General features: G+C 50.7%; 1 protein-coding gene across 4 annotated transcripts in view; it reads left to right on the forward strand.

Annotated features, from left to right (window-relative positions):
- The window catches only part of LOC146863860 (uncharacterized), a 661,357-nt gene that overhangs the window by 303,636 nt on the left and 340,270 nt on the right, over window positions 1–17,451 (forward strand). For 3 of the 4 annotated variants that reach the window (XR_014969566.1, XM_085628573.1, XM_085628584.1), the window contains one exon: window positions 3,029–3,076. The exons of the other annotated variant lie outside the window; for it this stretch is intronic. Coding sequence is in view for 2 of the 3 variants with exons in the window: in XM_085628573.1 (XP_085484699.1) it covers window positions 3,029–3,076 (48 nt within the window). In the remaining variant the exon portion in view is untranslated. The remainder of the gene's footprint in view (window positions 1–3,028; window positions 3,077–17,451) is intronic. 4 annotated transcript variants of the gene reach the window in all.

Raw genomic sequence — 17,451 nt, forward strand, 5'->3', positions numbered from 1 at the left:
CCGAGTTGGCTGCGGGGTTGGTCGTCGGCGGAGGGACACCCCCAACTGGAGGCTGTCCTCCCACGAGCAAGGGGATTGCCAATGCCAGTCCCCCAACCTGAGCAAGGGGTGCGCTGGACGGGCCCCCCCCATAACTTGCGTGAAAGCCGGTGGCGCTGGGGCCCCCACGGGGAGGGGGGGAAACGGCGGTCCCAGCCCCACTGGGCGGGCTAGCCAGTGCTAAGCCCGCTCTGACCTCAGACATGAAGCTCCTCAAAGTGTCAGAGAGCTTACCAAGATCTTCCGATGTAGCATAGGCCGCCGGGGGCGGGCAGCTGGCAGGTGTGGGCGATGGTCCATTTCCCATAGCCGGGGACACCTGGAGTGGGGTGGTGGCCCGAGGGGGGGGCCACGGCCCTGCCCCTCGCTGGCGGCTGCTCCGCCGGAAAGTCTTTGACCGTGGGGCGATGTATCCTCTTGGACCTAGAGGGGCCTGCCTTGTCATTGTGCTCCTGTTCTGCGGGTGGGACCTCGCTGGCGATTCTGGAGTCCTCGGGGTTATTGGCTTTCAAATGTTCGGTGGCCCAAGCCAATCCCTTGGTCTTGGCTAGTTCGAGAAAAGCTGCGATCCGTGCATCTTCAGAGATGCCAGTCTGGGTCTCCTCGACTTGGGACCTCATCGAAAAAAGCAGTGGGTATCGCTGACTATCCATCGAATTTCGTGCGAGTGCCTCCCAATCTGGAAGGAGAAGGAAAAGAGTTTAGCACGAAGCCCCACACCGCGGAGCACCACTAGTCCCTGTCTTTTCCCGGGGGACCAACTCTGGCCCCCCGCGGCTATGTACTTACTTACAAACGAGGGAAACGGGCGGAACATCGGGCTGGTCGGAACGGCGTTTCAGCGGCACTGTGGGTGGAGATGAAAGAGAGGTTAGCCGGTACCCCCAAACCTCCCCGCCCACACCTCTGTGCCCCCACCCTGCCCCCGGGTGCCGCGGAGGGCCAGCTCTGTCCCCCTTGGGCGGAGCCGCGCGAGCGATAACCCTGCTCGCCAGCTAGGGGCGCCGTTACTCGGGCGTGCTTGGTGCCCCTCATCAACCCCATACCTGCAGGGTGCGTGTATCGCTTTGTAATCCGGAGTCAAACGCGCTGCTCCTCTCCCGCCGACCTGCTGAGAGACAAACCACATGTGAGGCAAGGGAGGGCATTGCGGCACAAAATAGCGTGACCAAGTGTCCACTCCTTTGGACCATGGCCGGTTACGAGCCTGCCACGCTCTACGTGGCACGCCTTAATACCCTAGTGGCCGACTGGTTTTTGACCGCAACAACTTCCACCCCGGTGCTGCTCCTCTAGACCGGGAATCCCGCAGCAGCTGTAAAACAAGATGGCGGGATGCACACATTAACTGCAGGGGCACCGCCCAACCACCTTTACTGGGCAGCCCCGTCCCTGTTGGGCTGTGCCTGAGTCACTGTGAGGTGCCTGCTCAGCCCCTTGAAACAAAACTTCACCCCTGCCTGCTTATTCGATAGGCAGGTGTGATAGAAAGGGCTGCCGCTGTTAGCGACTGGCCCGGGGCCGCATGCATGCAAAACGCACTGTACCACTGATCTAATTCCCCCAAATGACTGTGTGTCATCCTAAATGGGCCCCTGTTTCTGCTCGTGAATCATAAAGGGGCCCGAGCACTGAGAGCACAATCAAAATATCACCCACCGTACGCAAAAGGGCACGCACACGCACTAGCTCTCTGAACCCTGCTTACGCATCTGCAACACGTGCAACTCACCATAGATCTCGCATAATGAGCGCATAGCTGCGACGCGAACGCATTCCTGATAACATATCATTGCTACATATTGGTACAGTGCTCTATGCCCTTAGGAAGAATTTGAGAATTTGGCGCCTTGGAATCACTTTGCAGGCCGCAAAGCACCTTGCTTGTGCACCGGCTCTCTCATATTTAGGGGCGGAGAGCTAAGTGGTTTGCCCGGAAATCACCAGGTGCGTGCTCCACCCGGAGGCTCGAAACATTATTACCGGCACCAGAATTGGCCTAATAGCCTACAGGCCACATCCTCGCCGGGTTAAATCTCTCCCGCCCGCATTCCAGCCGCATCGCAAACCGGCCTCATCCTTAAGCGAGCTCCGGTCCCCCGGTAGGAGCAATGGCTAGCGGCTTCTCCCCTTAAGGCCCTACGAGCCCCCCGCTCACCCCCAACGCAGTGGCAAAACGGGCGGCCGCGCCCTGGGCAGCGCAATCCCTGGCCGCGAGGAGGCCATAATTGCAACCCCGTCCCAGGCTGCTACACGAATCGCCCACCCACCCTCGCCACGAACGCCGCTTTATGTCAGCAAAGACACGGAGCTCGCGCCCCCCCACCCATGGCAGTCGATGCCAACGGGCCCCGTACGACCTGGTACTGCCCAGGGCCGGGGCGGGGGTTGGGGGGGTAGCGAGCGGCACTCACCGTTCTGATTTCAAAAGCAAAACCGACGGCCTACAGCGTGACGGACGAGCGATCCTTCGGATGGCGAGCGATGCGGCGAGCATGACAAAGAGGGCGACCTCTATACGGGGGAGGGCTATATAGCCTACCCTTGAGCCACGATGCACCCCGGGAGTGACGCCTATCGCGTCACACCCAGGGAGGAAGAGGGGGGACTCACCGGAGTCCCTGCCCAGCCCCCGAGGGGAGGGGCTCTGGTCTTCAGCCAACTCTAGAGCGCCGACCGCTCTATTGGTCCTCTGCGGGTGCCGCGGTCAGCGACAGTTGTGCTGCCCGCTAGAAATCTGAAATGGTGATACAGCAAGGGGAATTCACATTGCAGGTAATAGTAATTACTTCCAATTGGATGTTATCATGTCAGGCCATTGTTCAATATTTGTGTCCTGGAGCTCTGGTGATATACAGCATCAAGATGCAAATCTCACTACTTACTGAGCAGTGGAAACTGACCAGCTGTATGAAATCTATACCTGAAGGAAGTGACAAGCTGCAAACAGTGCAAGTAAAACATCTCCTTTTCTCTTTTTTCTACTCAGGATCAAGGAGGAGTTTGTCCCTTCACCAGGGGAATGGTGGCTGGAAAGGTAATTATCAACCCAAAGTCACACTCCCAACCAAAACACCTTTACCTTCCTGTAGTGGATAGATCGTTTGGTGTTCTAACAGTGCACCTGGTTTAGTTGTTAAAGTGCTGTCCTTGAACACTTGTGGCCTAGTTTATTACAAAGCCTGTTATATTTAGTAAATTATATCGTATTTCTATGCCTTAAATGTAAATATGTTTTATGTAAATATATTTCAGCTTTCAATAGCTTTTAATGCATTTAAAAAATAATTACAGAGCTTCAGACAGGCGTTCCTCTCCACCTTCTTGCTCTTCCCTCACCTCCAGTGACAGTCATTGAGTGCATGACTTCCGTTAGACCAGTTCCACCCACTCTTCCTTTTCAGGCATATTGCCCTCTGTACTAGCGCCTAGTGGCCATTGTCCATTAAACCCGGAGCTCATTCGCATGTCACACAATAGAGACCCCGGTTATCCTCATTCAAATAACGTAACCCTGGGTACCACATTTTTGCATCCCCTCTTAGCCAATTTTGTTTAGCTAAGGTTACTCTCTATGGTATGTTATTTTGACTATCTACTTCCATTATCTTCTATGGTAGTGTGTTGCAGTAACCTGTGAGTGGCCATGTGTGGTGTTGGACGTTCTCCAACGCTGAGCTGGAGAATATTCATTACTGGTTTGTGATGTGTTTGGCTGTAGTAACAATGTTTGCATTTGTATTTCCCTCCCTACACCCCTCTTTATTCCTAAACCTGCAACAGCTCCAATTTATGTGTAAGTAATCCGCATTTTGCAGCTACTTCCCGTCTCACTCACATTTACTACAAAAATGTAGACCTACATGTCCGGAGAGCTCCACACAGAAAAGACAGTAGTGGCTGAGGTGTCCACTGTAGGTTAGTGAATAGCATTTTGTAGTACATGCGTAATACTTATGTGGTATTACTCACACACTACAAAATGTAATACTGCTGTGATATTACTCACATACTACAAAATGCAGTTTGTGAATGAAGCCCTCTGTTTCAGCACTTCTCAGTTGCAGACCCCTCCCAAACACCAGTCTTTTCGTCCCCCTCCCAAACACCAGTCTTTTCGTCTTCCTCCCCCTGTTGTTTCCCCTACCATTCCCGGGTTGAATTTGCATGAACCCCCTACGTGCACAAACCCTGATGTTTATACAAATTGTCCACCAATACACAAAGTTCTCTCGTGGAACATAGCTGGTTTAGCTAGTAAGCTTCATTGCCCTCTATGGGGTTCATTCATAGACCTTCACCACATATGTTGCTTCCAAGAGACATGGGCTAGGCAAGAGTATCATCGAGTGGGTTTTGCATCTTTCACAATTCCGGCTGTATGGGGAGGCAGAGGTCGTCCCTCAGGAGGTCTAACAATTTGGGTTGCTACTCACTTGGGCTGCAGTGCTGTGATTTTAGAAACTGGGTCTGATGATTTTCTTTGCCTACTATTGGATTGGGGCTTAGGCACCAAGCTAGCAGTGATTAATGTGTATGCTAGGCCAGTGAACCCATGTGCGGAATCCTTAGTGATTGACGTTTTATCCAACATCCTAACCATGATACCTGAGGGAACAATGTTCCTTATAGCTGGTGATTTTAATTCTCACTTTGAACCACTTCAGGGGTTGGTGGATCAAATAAATCAAGAGGAGGATGAAATCTGGAACATCCCACAGGTTGCCGATCCTATGGTCAGGTCTTGGGCCCCTCTAGCTGTCCAAATCACCTCCTTGACGATGGCCCACTCGATTAGGGCCTGCAATGGACGAACAATCTCAGATAACCCCTCAAGGCCCACGTTTAATAAACTAGGAAGGGAGGCTAGACTTGATTATATATTTGTGCAGTGCAGGGAGTGGAACAGAATATCTGATTTTCAGGTGCTCACTAGGGGGGAGAGTGACCATAATCCCCTGATATTGGATCTTTCTCTAACGGGCGTGTGTTTTGACAATTCATTGCCATTAATTAATTTGGAGGCACCAAATAGAACCATCTTGACTAATAATAAGCGTAGAATTAAATGGGTTAAATTGGCTGACAATCAAAGAGAACTATCCCAACTCTATATGACGGTCGGTTTAGCATTGGATGACGTAGTAAAAATTATAGAGCAGTACTCCTTCCCCAATTTCAGCGGAAAAATGGCTACGATCAACAAAGAATTATTCTCAACATTGTCTGGTTTATTTAACCCATCTGTTACTCGTATGAAAAGGACTACTAGACGGCCCCATTGGTATAACAGGGCCTGTAGATTGGCCAAGACCGATTTGCTGGATGCAATAAAAAAGAAAGTCTGCAGGGAGGATATCCACCAAAAGAGGCAGATCTACAGGTCTCTAATCTACCATGCTAAATTGGAGTGGGCTTCTGCCTAACAGCTGCCCTTCACTCTAGAGACTCACGGAGATTCTGGCTGATTGTGTCTACCGGCACAGATGATGCTGTCGTAGCAATAAAACCAAATATTGCTCCCGAAATTTGGGAAAAACACTTCAGCACACTTTATAGGGCGGTTTCTCTTCCATCTGAGGGTTTAATGCCTGTGGCTGCTGACCACGAACAAGTTTATTTCACCTTGAGCGAGATTCAGCTCGCTATATCCATGCTTCCTGCGGGCAAAGCACCTGGCTTGGATGGGGTCCCTGGTGACTTGTACAAACATGAACCCAGAGTCTGGGCACCATACCTCACTCTATTATTTAATGCAATCCTTGGGGGTATGACAGTTCCTCATACTTGGTTGGGCGCAGAAGTTGTGCCTATCTTTAAAAAGGGGTCCCCCCTGTTACCTGGTAACTATAGGCCTATCAGTCTGATTGATGTTGCTCAGAAATTATTTTCGAGGCTTATCCTAGACCGCATTGCGGATTGGATGGAGGACTCTGATATTCTGAGCCATTATCAGGCTGGCTTTAGAAAGTGCGTTTCAACAACAGACCAGATTTTTAGATTATGTATGCTTTTTTGGAAGACAGTTAAGGTGGAGGGGGGTTCTCTTTATACTGTCTTTGTTGATTTGCGCGCGGCTTTTGATTTGGTTCCGCGCATGAAACTCTGGTCTGTTCTCCATGACTTAGGCCTTCCAGGTCCTTTTTTGCAGATCTTGGTCCGTCTTCATACCAACAACTTCGCAAGGGTCAGATGTGGAAGAGATGGTGGCCTATCATCTAGCTTCCCCGTTGAAAGAGGGGTAAGGCAGAGATGCGTCTTGGCACCCACCCTGTTTTGCCTCTATGTAAACGGTCTCATTTCCCATCTGAACAATGTGCCAAATAGGAACGCCCCGCGACTCGCGGGCATAGGTATCTCAGCTATTATGTTCGCCGACGATACCTTGCTTTTAGCCAAGACTCCCATGGGGCTTCAACGAGTTTTAGACGGTTTTGCCTCTTTCTGTGCTGATCGGGGGCTAGAGATCAATACGGCCAAGACTAAATTTATGATCTTTAACCCCCCCCAGGTACTCTCGCCCTAACCCGACTATTAATGGCACAAGTCTAGAGAGGGTCCATACGTTCGAGTACTTGGGTTTGACCTTGAACGAAGAGATGACATGGTCACATCATCAGACAAAGTCAAATCTAAAGTTAACGCGAAAGGTGGGGGGTATCCTGAATCTATGGAATCAATCCATGACACACCCTATCAGCCCGCCACTTGAAATTTACAAAATGCAGGCCCGTGGTGCTCTAATATATGGCGGCGAACTTTGGGGCCACAAATGTGCCCCAGCCCCAGATATTGTCGCCACTGAAAATAAGTTTCTGCGGAATCTGGCTGCTTTGCCACCGAGCACACCACTTCTCCCTCTTAGGCTTGACCTAGGATTGAGATCAATAAAGGAGGAATTAGGTGTGAAGCCCTTACTTTCTGGAGGCGACTTTGGATAACCCCTGAACTCTCGAGCTATCGCTCTGAACTCATGGAACTTTATCGTCACCAAGCTTTATGCAATATTCCATGGTTCAAGTATGCAAAAGATGAACTAACAGGGTTGGGTTTAACTGCTCTGTGGACAAAACCACATGAGGCTTGTCGCACTGTATCCCGCAAAGAGTTGGTCGCATTATACCACGATCGCAACTTGACCGCCTCTTTAGTAAATGAGACACTGGGGCCAATGACTAATACCTTCTTAACAATGAAGGATTTTTATAAACTGGAGACAGTTTTGGATGATATCAATCCCATTGGCCTCAGAAAACTTTTTCTGCAATGGAGATATAACGCACTCCCAATCAGAGCCCTTACTAGTAAATGGCACCCACCTACTTTAAAAAATTGTCCCGCTTGCAAAAATGAGCTTGAGAACGACACCCATCTAATCTTTTTTTGTCCTTTTTATGTGAATTCCAGGAAAAAGTGGATTATTCCCATCTGCAGAAATTGGGGTTTTAGGCACCATTTAGATGCCTACCGTTTGCTGAAATCTGATTTGTCCCCCCCTACTGTATTTGCTGTTAGCAAGTATTTAGCAGCTGTATGGAAGATTAGAAGAACTTTTTTAATGAATTAAAAGTTTAAATTGTTTTACATGAGTACTTATGGTTGCAAAATTTCTGTAAATGATATATCCATTTTTTCATGCAGATGTTTCTTGTCTTGGAAAATTTTGTTTTGTTTTTTGTTGTTGGATTGTATTGTATTCTTTTATGACTCTACGAGTCGAAATAAAGATTTAAGAAAGAAAGTTGCAGACTTTTAAACTTTCTCAAAGATCAGCGCTGCTGGTGGTTATGCTACATCTGCTGCTGTCCTCACTGCTCACAAGTAATCCTTGACTTTAAGAGGCTAACTCAGTACAAAGCCCAGCCCATATGAGAAGATTCATGATGTAAGACTTGGTCAGTTATTCAGAAGCTGTGACCTTATTGACTGACCAGGGCTGTATCACACAAAGACTCCCGGGTGTGCAGTGGGCATTTGCGCACGCTTTGCGCACCCACAGGGCACTTTGGACTTACAGAAAGGGCCGCAGATGCCTGTGTGGCCCCTTCTGTAATACCAATAGTGCTGGCGCACATAAAGTGCCAGTGCTATCTTCAAGGGGGCGTTATGCCCCATGCAAATGAGGAAATTCCTTTGTCTCTGCACCTGCACTGTATTACACTGGCGCTGAGGCAAAGAAGCCCCCAGGTGGCGCACTGCCAGTGTGCCTCCTGAGAGCAGCCCTTTGCAGGAGGTAAAGGGCGTCCTATGGACCCCCCAGACACCCCCTTTCAGGTATGTCCAGTGTTAGAAAAACACTCCCACACCAGAAGGGTGGTGGTGTTCTCCCAGACATACACTGTGGTAGCTTGGCTCGAGTGGTCAGGGGTCAGGCACCGTGCTAAGCATACGTCATACCCACACAATAACCATGCGTGCATCCGTTCCAAAAACGACACTACACCTTAAAAATTATACTGAAAATATATCTGTGTTTATCTTGTTTTCTCTTAGTTGCTGATTAAATAAATAATAATACAATCACAGTACACAAGGCTTTTCCTGGGGAAGGGTAAGTCAAATAAATAATACTTCAACGATTCAATAAATAAGGTAGATCATAAATATTCAAGGCATAAATATAAGTGCATTACATAAAAGGCAATTAAATATTATGAGGTAATAAATACTGCGAGACAATAAATACTGTGCGACAATAAATACTGTGAAACAATAAATACTGTGCGACAATAAATAGGATGAATACAATAAATACAGTGCTCTCAATAAATTATAAAAGCCAACAGTGACACTTGAAAATCAGTTCACATTCCTGAGGTACTATGGGATGATTTGGCCCAATCCCAGCTTGTAGAGTTTTGGATGACCTGAGGGGTGTACTACTTGGCTTGGACAAGGCTGAGACCTAAACTGAGGTAGATCAAGGGGAAATCTAGAGATCTGGCTCTCCCACACTACACAACCCCTCTGTATTAGTCTCAGCTCACCCCTGGCACTATCAAGCTGGTTCCAGCACCTCTCTAGCCCCTAGGATGGTCTCTTAGGGCACCACAGGGCCTTAGGCGCCCTCTATTCCACTTACTGCCCTTTTTATGAAGTTCCGACGCCGCTGGAGTCGTGTCGACGCCGTGAGGCGGTTCCGGTTCGATGTCGGCAGCCTCGGCTTAATGACAGTTCTGGTCGACGCCGGGAGGCGGTTCCGGTTCGATGTCGGCGGCCTCGGTTCGATGTCGGCTCCGGTTCGATGACGTCGGGCGGTCTTGGCTCGATGTCGACTTCCGGCGGCTCCGGAGTGCGATCTCCACTCCCGACCTCCGGTGCTCCTTTCCTCAGGTTCCGGCGACTCCGGAGTGCGACCTCCACTCCCGACCTCCGGCACGATTCTCTTCAGGTTCCGGCGACTCCGGAGTGCGACCTCCACTCCCGACCTCCGGCACGATTCTCTTCAGGTTCCGGCGACTCCGGAGTGCGATCTCCACTCCCGACCTCCGGCACGCTTCACCTCGGTCTCCGGCGACTCCGGAGGGCGGACTTCACTCCCCCGTCGACGCCGCACACTCGACCTCAGGTGACTTCCTCCTCGACCTCTGGTGTCTCCACGACCTCCGTCGGCGCCCTCTCTCGACCTCTGGCGGCTCCGGGTACGACGTCTGCTTTCCAGTCAGCGCCGCTTCTCCACCTCGGCTCCAGGTCTCCAGGCTTCTCGACGTCGGACTTCAGGAAGTTACCAGTAACCAGGTCAGGAACTTGCTGTTCTTTACTTTTAAGGCCTGTTCCGGCTGTCCAGGTCCTTAAGATGGTTTTTCTTGCTTTCTCCCACACAGGGCTCCAGGCTGGGCTCAGTCAGCAGGGACTAGTATCAAGGGTAGGTTTCTGGACCCCACTCCAGGCACAAGTTTCCACCCCTGCTGCCTCACTCCTTCCTCCTTCAGTTCTGTGCTCCTCTCTCTTCACCAGTCAGGTGCCAACTGCCAACTCCAACTGCCAACTCTGAGCTGGCTTCCCAACATTCCAAACTGCCTCACACTGTCACAGGGTTCTAGAATTTACCCCAGTATTGGAACTTTCATAGATTCTCATGCTTTGTATCATTCCCCGTCGTCGGAATGGGAGCCTCGGTAACAAAAATATATATATATATACATATGTATAACCATAGAAACAAAAGAGAAAAAATAGGCCTAGGCCTCATCTCATTTTGTAGTATATCACCCTCTTTGTGTAAAAGAGCCCAAACTTTTGCCAGGACCAATCAGCACAGCCTCACCCTCTGGAACCTTCCTGAGAGAGCTCAGAGCCTCAGATTTTTCTACCGCACGTTGTGCTAGGGAGTCTCCACTGAGCTCTGCTCAGTTTATCAGAATTTTACTTCTGGTTATCTTTATTGAGAGAAGAAAGCTTTATTCAGATCTTGTGCTTCTTGTGGGAAGAAGAGACTGTTTGTGGAAGATAAGCATGAAAACTGCATATACTGCCTGTACCCGGAACACAAGGCCACAGACTGTAAAATTTGTCGGACCTTCTCGACCAAGACCTTGAGAGACAGAGAGGGTCGCTTGCTGACGTGGCTGCAGAAGCTAAAGACCAGGACGGAGGTCCTCTCTTCGGATGAGGAGGAATCTATCTCTGGTACCTCCTCCAGGAGATCTAAGAAGAGGGGTAGGTCATCTCCCTCCACCTCTGTGGAACCCCCTCTCAAAGCCCCTCACGGGATCTCTGACAGGTCTGAGGAGGCTGGTCCCATAAAATCTCCTCACGGCAGTGTAAAGGAGAGGCAGGGACGGGCTGCTGCTGTGGACGTAGCCCTTAAGGACAAGAAGGAGGTTGCCACATCTTCCCCTCCGTCCCAGAAGGAGAAATCTGTGAAAAAACATGCTGCAGATACTCCTCAGTCAATTCCAGTGAAGAAACCGCGTCCGTCGACGCAGGCTAAAGCAGGTACGTCGACGACGATCTCCATAGTTAAGACTGTTTCCATGGGGTCGTCGACGAGACCGTCGACGATATCTACTTCATCGTCTACGACGGCTACTTTCTCGTCTTCGACGGCGGTGTCGACGACGAAGACCACGTCGACGATGACGACGACGACGACGAGTTCGTCGATGTTGCTGACGACGAGTTCGTCGACGAGACCGTCGACGGGTGCTCCGCCGACGATGAAACAGGCTCCGTCGACGAAGAAGAAAGCTCCGTCGACGACGGCTCCGTCGACGACTGCTCCGTCGACGACGATTTCAGAACTGTCGACGGCCTCATCGTCGACGACGATTCTAGCCCCGTCGACGACAGTTACCTTTCAGTCGACGATGTCGCAGTCGAGTTTGTCGACGCTGGGAATCCCTTTGCCATCGACTCCGTCGACGGGACCGTCGACGACGAAAAATTCAGGATTTGCCATCCAAAGATTAAAGATTACGCCGGACATGACTTCTCCTAGGCGGGTCACGCCTTTGCCACCATCCATGCTTCTCGAGGACTCGGAGGAGGATGAAGAGGATGGGCAGTATGGGGACGCATACAGCCCTTCAGACCTGAATGTCAAACAGCAGGACACAGATACGGAGGAGTTTTATGGTCCAGAGGTGCAGGAGGGGCGCCAAACCTTCACACAGGAAGTAAACCCCCGCTCTCTGAGGCAGGATATGATTGCCTTGCCAGTGGCTTTAGTGACGGATTTGCAACTGATGCTGCAAGACTATAAATCTCGTTTTCCGACATTACCGGATCGCACTCCGGTGCGTCCTTCTACGTCGGTGGTGCCACGTGACATGGCAATGGACTTGCCACCTCTGCCAAGGGACATACCTCGTACCACTTCACCGGTGGTACCCTTAGTGGTTCCCCAACCTTCAGGTTCGGAACCTGCCGATCGGGACACACAGGATGTGGATACGGACGAGGACGACGAGGGACAGGTGATTCCTCTTACAGATCCAGAGGATCCTGATGGGGAACCTGATGATACGCAGGATCCGGATGCTGTGGGCCGAGAGACAAATATATCGCCTCCGGCAGACATTGGTGGTTTCCATAATTTGATGGAACGGGCATCCAAGAGGTTTGGTCTGCCCCTTACAGTGGAGCAGTCCGACTGCTTCCTATATGACTTTAAAGCTCAGTATAAGAAGTCGGTCAGATCAATTCCCATAATAGAACATGTCTGGGATGAGGGAATTAAGAAGATGCAAAATCCAGCGACGGTCATTCCGGTTCTTCCCCGGCTGGAGAAGAAATACAAGGCCCCTGAGGGCAGTCCTGCGTGTCTTCTAGGGCAACCTAAGCCGGATTCCGTTATATCACAAGCCGCACAAAGCAAGTCAAAAAATCCGTCCACTCCATTAACCACGCCTCCAGATAAAGAAGGCAGAAGGCTGGACAATGTGGGTAAAAGATTCTCCACCATGGCCAGCTTGTTGGTGCGTGCAGCTAATTCTCTGGCTATTCTGGGCAGGTACGACCGCCAGATGTGGTGTGATATGGAGCCGTTCATGGACCAGCTACCAGACTCGAGTCAAGAGGAAGCCAAGCAGGTTCTGATGGAAGGAGAAAGATGCTCTTCGGAAGTCATTGACTGTGCGATGGACATTGCTTCCACTGCTTTCAGGGCCTTGGCAGGGTCAGCGGTCTTGCGCCGTCAAGGCTGGTTGAAGGCGACCTGGTTTCGCCAGGAGGTCCAGAATAAGATCTTGGACCTCCCCTTTGACGGGGAGATGCTTTTTGGTAAGCATGTGGATGACGCCCTCCAAAGCATCAAAAAGGACACCGACACAGCTAAGTCCTTAGGATCTTTGAACTATCGCAAAGTGCCATTCAAAGGGGCACGTGGTCGGGGGTTTTCTAATTACAGAGGAAACCAACGTCAATATTCCACACAATCAGGACAGTCCTATAAAGGTCAATACTCCGGCCAGCGCCAAGGACAGTCGGCGTCTTTCTCTCGACAGTCCCAGAGAGGACGTCAGAATCGTCAGGGACGAGACAACGCCAAGAGGCAATAGCGGCCTCCTGGCTCTGGCTACTGTTCCTCCCCTACCACAAACACCGGTCGGGGGCAGGATATCTTTTTGTCTGGACAGCTGGGTGCGTTTAACATCAGACCGTTGGGTCTTGAATATCGTTCAGAGTGGCCATACGTTGGAGTTCCACGATCTTCCTCCAACAAGAGCTCCGGACGCTCGTGCATCGAAACATCTCCGACTATTACATCTCGAAGCCCACCAACTTATCATCAAGGGGGCGATAGGGCCCGTGCCGCTTTCGCAAAGGGGCAAGGGGTTTTATTCCAGGTTCTTCCTGGTTCGGAAGACGGAGGATGCATGGCGTCCTATACTAGACCTCAGGGAGCTCAACACCTATCTCATCAAGCTCTCTTTCAGGATGGTCACTCTCCAAGATATTCTACGACTACTCAATCCGGGAGATTTTCTGGCGTCCCTGGATTTAGAGGATGCATACTTTCATGTTCCGATCCACCCAGCTCACAGGCAATACCTACGCTTCACAGTAGGCAAGAGCCATTTCCAGTTCAAGGTGCTCCCGTTTGGCCTTCGGTCGGCACCCCGAATTTTCACGAAGATGCTGGCACCAGTCGCTGCTTTTCTAAGGAAGCAGTCCTTGGAAGTGTTCCCGTACTTGGACGACTGGCTCGTCAAGGTCCGTCGTTCAGGGCAACGTCTCAGGCTGTATCAACTTGCATACGATTGTTCGCCCATTTGGGTCTTCAGCTCAATGTGTCCAAGTCGGAGCTGATACCCTCCAGGTCACGGAAGTTCCTTGGGGCTATTCTGGACACGAAACGATGCACGGCTCGTCCGTCGGAGGAGCGTCAGGGCAAACTGACCACTTCCGCTCGTCAAATACTGCACAAGAGACATGTATCGGTTCGACAGTATAAGTCCTTGCTCGGATCAATCTCATCCTGCATACCTTTAATACCGCATTGCAGGCTTCACATGCGTCCTCTACAGGAGGAGTTGGACAAACAATGGCGCCAGGCAGAAGGCTCGTTCAACGACAGGGTGTGGATAACGCCTGCCATGCGCAAAGCCTGCGAATGGTGGCTGGTGAAGGAGAACATCGCAGGAGGATTAACGTTCCGGATCCCTCCTTCTCCTATGGTGGTGGCCACAGATGCTTCCCTAGAAGGATGGGGAGCTGTCCTCCAGGAGCTTCAGGTCAGCGGTCACTGGAGTCCAGCAGACAGACTAAGCCACATCAATCTTTTGGAGCTGAGGGCCATTCACTTAGCCTTGCTGGCGTTCCTTCCCAGACTTCAGAATCGTGCAGTGCTGGTCCGGACAGACAACACGACGGCCATGCACTATATCAACAAGCAAGGGGGAACAAGGTCGCGGACTCTGTCCAAAGAAGCTCAGATGATCTGGGATTTTGCGATCTCTCACAAGATCACTCTGCAAGCCGAGCACCTAGCAGGGTGTCTCAACATCACAGCGGATGCCCTAAGTCGACAGACGGAAGTGACACACGAGTGGGAGTTGGATCAGGCCACGCTGGAGACAGTGTTCAAGAGATGGGGTACTCCGACCATAGACCTCTTTGCGTCCCCGGAGAACGCCAAGTGCCAGTTTTACGCAAGCAAGGTTCCCCAGCCAGGGTCTCTGGGGAATGCCCTTTCGATTGCTTGGTTCGGCGCATTTTGCTACGCCTTTCCTCCAATTCCCCTCATTCCTCGAGTTCTCAGGAAAGTCAGGGCGGAACCATGCAAGATGATTCTCATTGCTCCAGCATGGGCGCGACAGTTCTGGTACACGGAACTCCTGCTTCTCTCCCAGGATCGCCCGATTCGCTTGCCACTGATTCCATCTCTGTTGTCGCGAGATCAGGGGCAGGTGCTCCATCCGGATCCGGAGTCACTTCACTTGTCAGCGTGGCTCCTGAACACAGAGAATTCCGCCATCTGAATCTGTCCAAGGAGTGCAGGGATTTCTTATCTCAGGCGCGGGCACCAAGCACTAATAAGACCTACAGGGCAAAATGGAAGATATTTTGTCTGTGGTGCCAGAGGAATAAACTCCATCTCTACAAATCCCTGCCACATCAGGTTTTGCCTTACATCCTGTCTCTGGCTAAATCAGGTCTGGCGCACTCTTCGATCAAGGTACATCTGGCTGCCATATCCCGCTTTCGACGGAAGACATCGGGGCCATCTCTATGGTCCGCAAGGATTGTTAAGCAGTTCCTTAAGGGGTTTCCTCCGGTCCGACCACCCCCTCCTATCTGGCAGCTTAACCTAGTACTGGCTCAACTGATGAAAGCGCCCTTTGAGCCTATTCACAAGGCGGACTTGAAGTACCTATCGTGGAAACTAGCTCTTCTCTTGGCATTAACTTCAGCTAGGAGGGTTAGTGAACTCCAGGCTCTCTCTATAGTGGAGCCTTTTTTGCAGTTCAAGAGGGATGTGATGATTTTAAGAACCAACCCAAAATTCATCCCGAAGGTGCCTTCGGAGTTTCATTTGAATGAACCCTAAATTTTGAACTCCTTTTTTCCGCGTCCTTCCACACAAGCGGAACGAACTTTGCATTCTTTGGATGTCCAAAGATGCCTGAAATTCTATCTCGAGCGCACACGCTCTTTCAGGAAGTCTACTCAGCTATTTATTGCCTACAGTGCACCACGGAAGGGGTTGCCGCTCGCCAAGAGTGGCATTTCCCGCTGGATCTCCAGTGCAATTCAGTACTGTCATCAGGCTGCGGGCAAACCTTTGGATAAAAGGGCCCGGGCTCATTCTACGAGAGCGATGGCGTCTTCAGTGGCTCTCTTTGCTGGAGTGGCGATCAAGGACATTTGCAGGGCAGCAACGTGGAGCAGTGTACACACCTTCACGAAGCACTACTGCCTGGAATCGGTGGGACGAGCTGACGCTGCGGTTGGTCAAGCAGTCCTCCGGAATCTTTTTCAATGAGAGGTGAGCTTTCCCTACAATCCCTCCATCCTGGTAAGCACATTTGGTTTCAGTAATGGTTGTTTATCATGTACACTGAGATGATCTTGTAAAGCCATGTGTTTTCCGAAATGTGCTTGTCGTGATTTACTGCTTGCTATTCTGATACAAAGCATGAGAATCTATGAAAGTTCCAATACTTGGGTAAGAAAACAAGTTACTTACCTGTAACTTTGGTTCCCCAGTATTAGTAACTTTCATAGATTCTCATGCGCCCACCCACATCCCCTGGGAAAGCTCTGCCGGTTTACTAAGGTAGTGGCTGTTGGCACAACGGCTACGAAAATCTGAGGCTCTGAGCTCTCTCAGGAAGGTTCCAGAGGGTGAGGCTGTGCTGATTGGTCCTGGCAAAAGTTTGGGCTCTTTTACACAAAGAGGGTGATATACTACAAAATGAGATGAGGCCTAGGCCTATTTTTTCTCTTTTGTTTCTATGGTTATACATATGTATATATATATATATTTTTGTTACCGAGGCTCCCATTCCGACGACGGGGAATGATACAAAGCATGAGAATCTATGAAAGTTACCAATACTGGGGAACCAAAGTTACAAGTAAGTAACTTGTTTTCGTTCTGGAAGGTACTAGTAGGTTCCAGTGATGTCACAGGTGACAATGGGTGGCCACCATTTTGTATCTCAGGCCCTCAGACAGAAGTTCCAGGGGTAGGGAAAATGGCTCCCTGACCCTGCATCAACACTAAAAAGTCTGGTGGTTCCCAAAAAGGAAAAATACTAACAGGGTTTGAGGCAAAAGTGGGACAAAATAAATAATGATGAGGAGGGACCACCCAAAGGGCTGACAGGTCTAACACGCGTCCCCCCCAGCTGAAAGTGGGGAGAGCTACCCAACCCCTTGGGAGTTCTCATCACTAAGGCGGAAATACCTTGAGAGACCGTCTGCATTGGCGTGGTCCACTCCAGGCCGATGTTCCACCTGAAAGTCCATTCCCTGTAGGGAGATAGACCACCTCAACAACTTGGGATTCTCCCCCTTCATCTGCATCAGCCAACGAAGGGGTCTGTGGTCGGTCTGAACCAGGAAGTGCGAGCCAAACAGGTATGGCCGCAACTTCTTCAGAGCCCATACCACTGCAAAGGCTTCACGCTCTATTGCACTCCACTTCTGTTCCCTGGGAAGTAGTCTCCGGGATGGGAAGACCACGGGTTGATCCAGACCCTCTTCATTGAGTTGCGATAATACTGCCCCAATGCCATGTTCCGATGCATCCGTCTGGACAATGAACTCCTTGGAAAAATCTGGGGCCCGTAGGACTGGGGCCTCGCACATGGCTTGCTTCAGCTTCACAAAGGCCTGCTGACAAGCCTCCGTCCAGACTACCCGTCGAGGTTGCTTCTTGGACGTAAGCTCCGTGAGGGGGGCCACGATGGTACCGTAACCCTTCACGAAGCGGCGGTAGTATCCGGTGAGGCCCAAAAATGC

This window comes from Triturus cristatus, chromosome 2_1 (assembly GCF_964204655.1).
Source record: "Triturus cristatus chromosome 2_1, aTriCri1.1, whole genome shotgun sequence".
NCBI classification, from domain to species: Eukaryota; Metazoa; Chordata; class Amphibia; order Caudata; family Salamandridae; genus Triturus; species Triturus cristatus.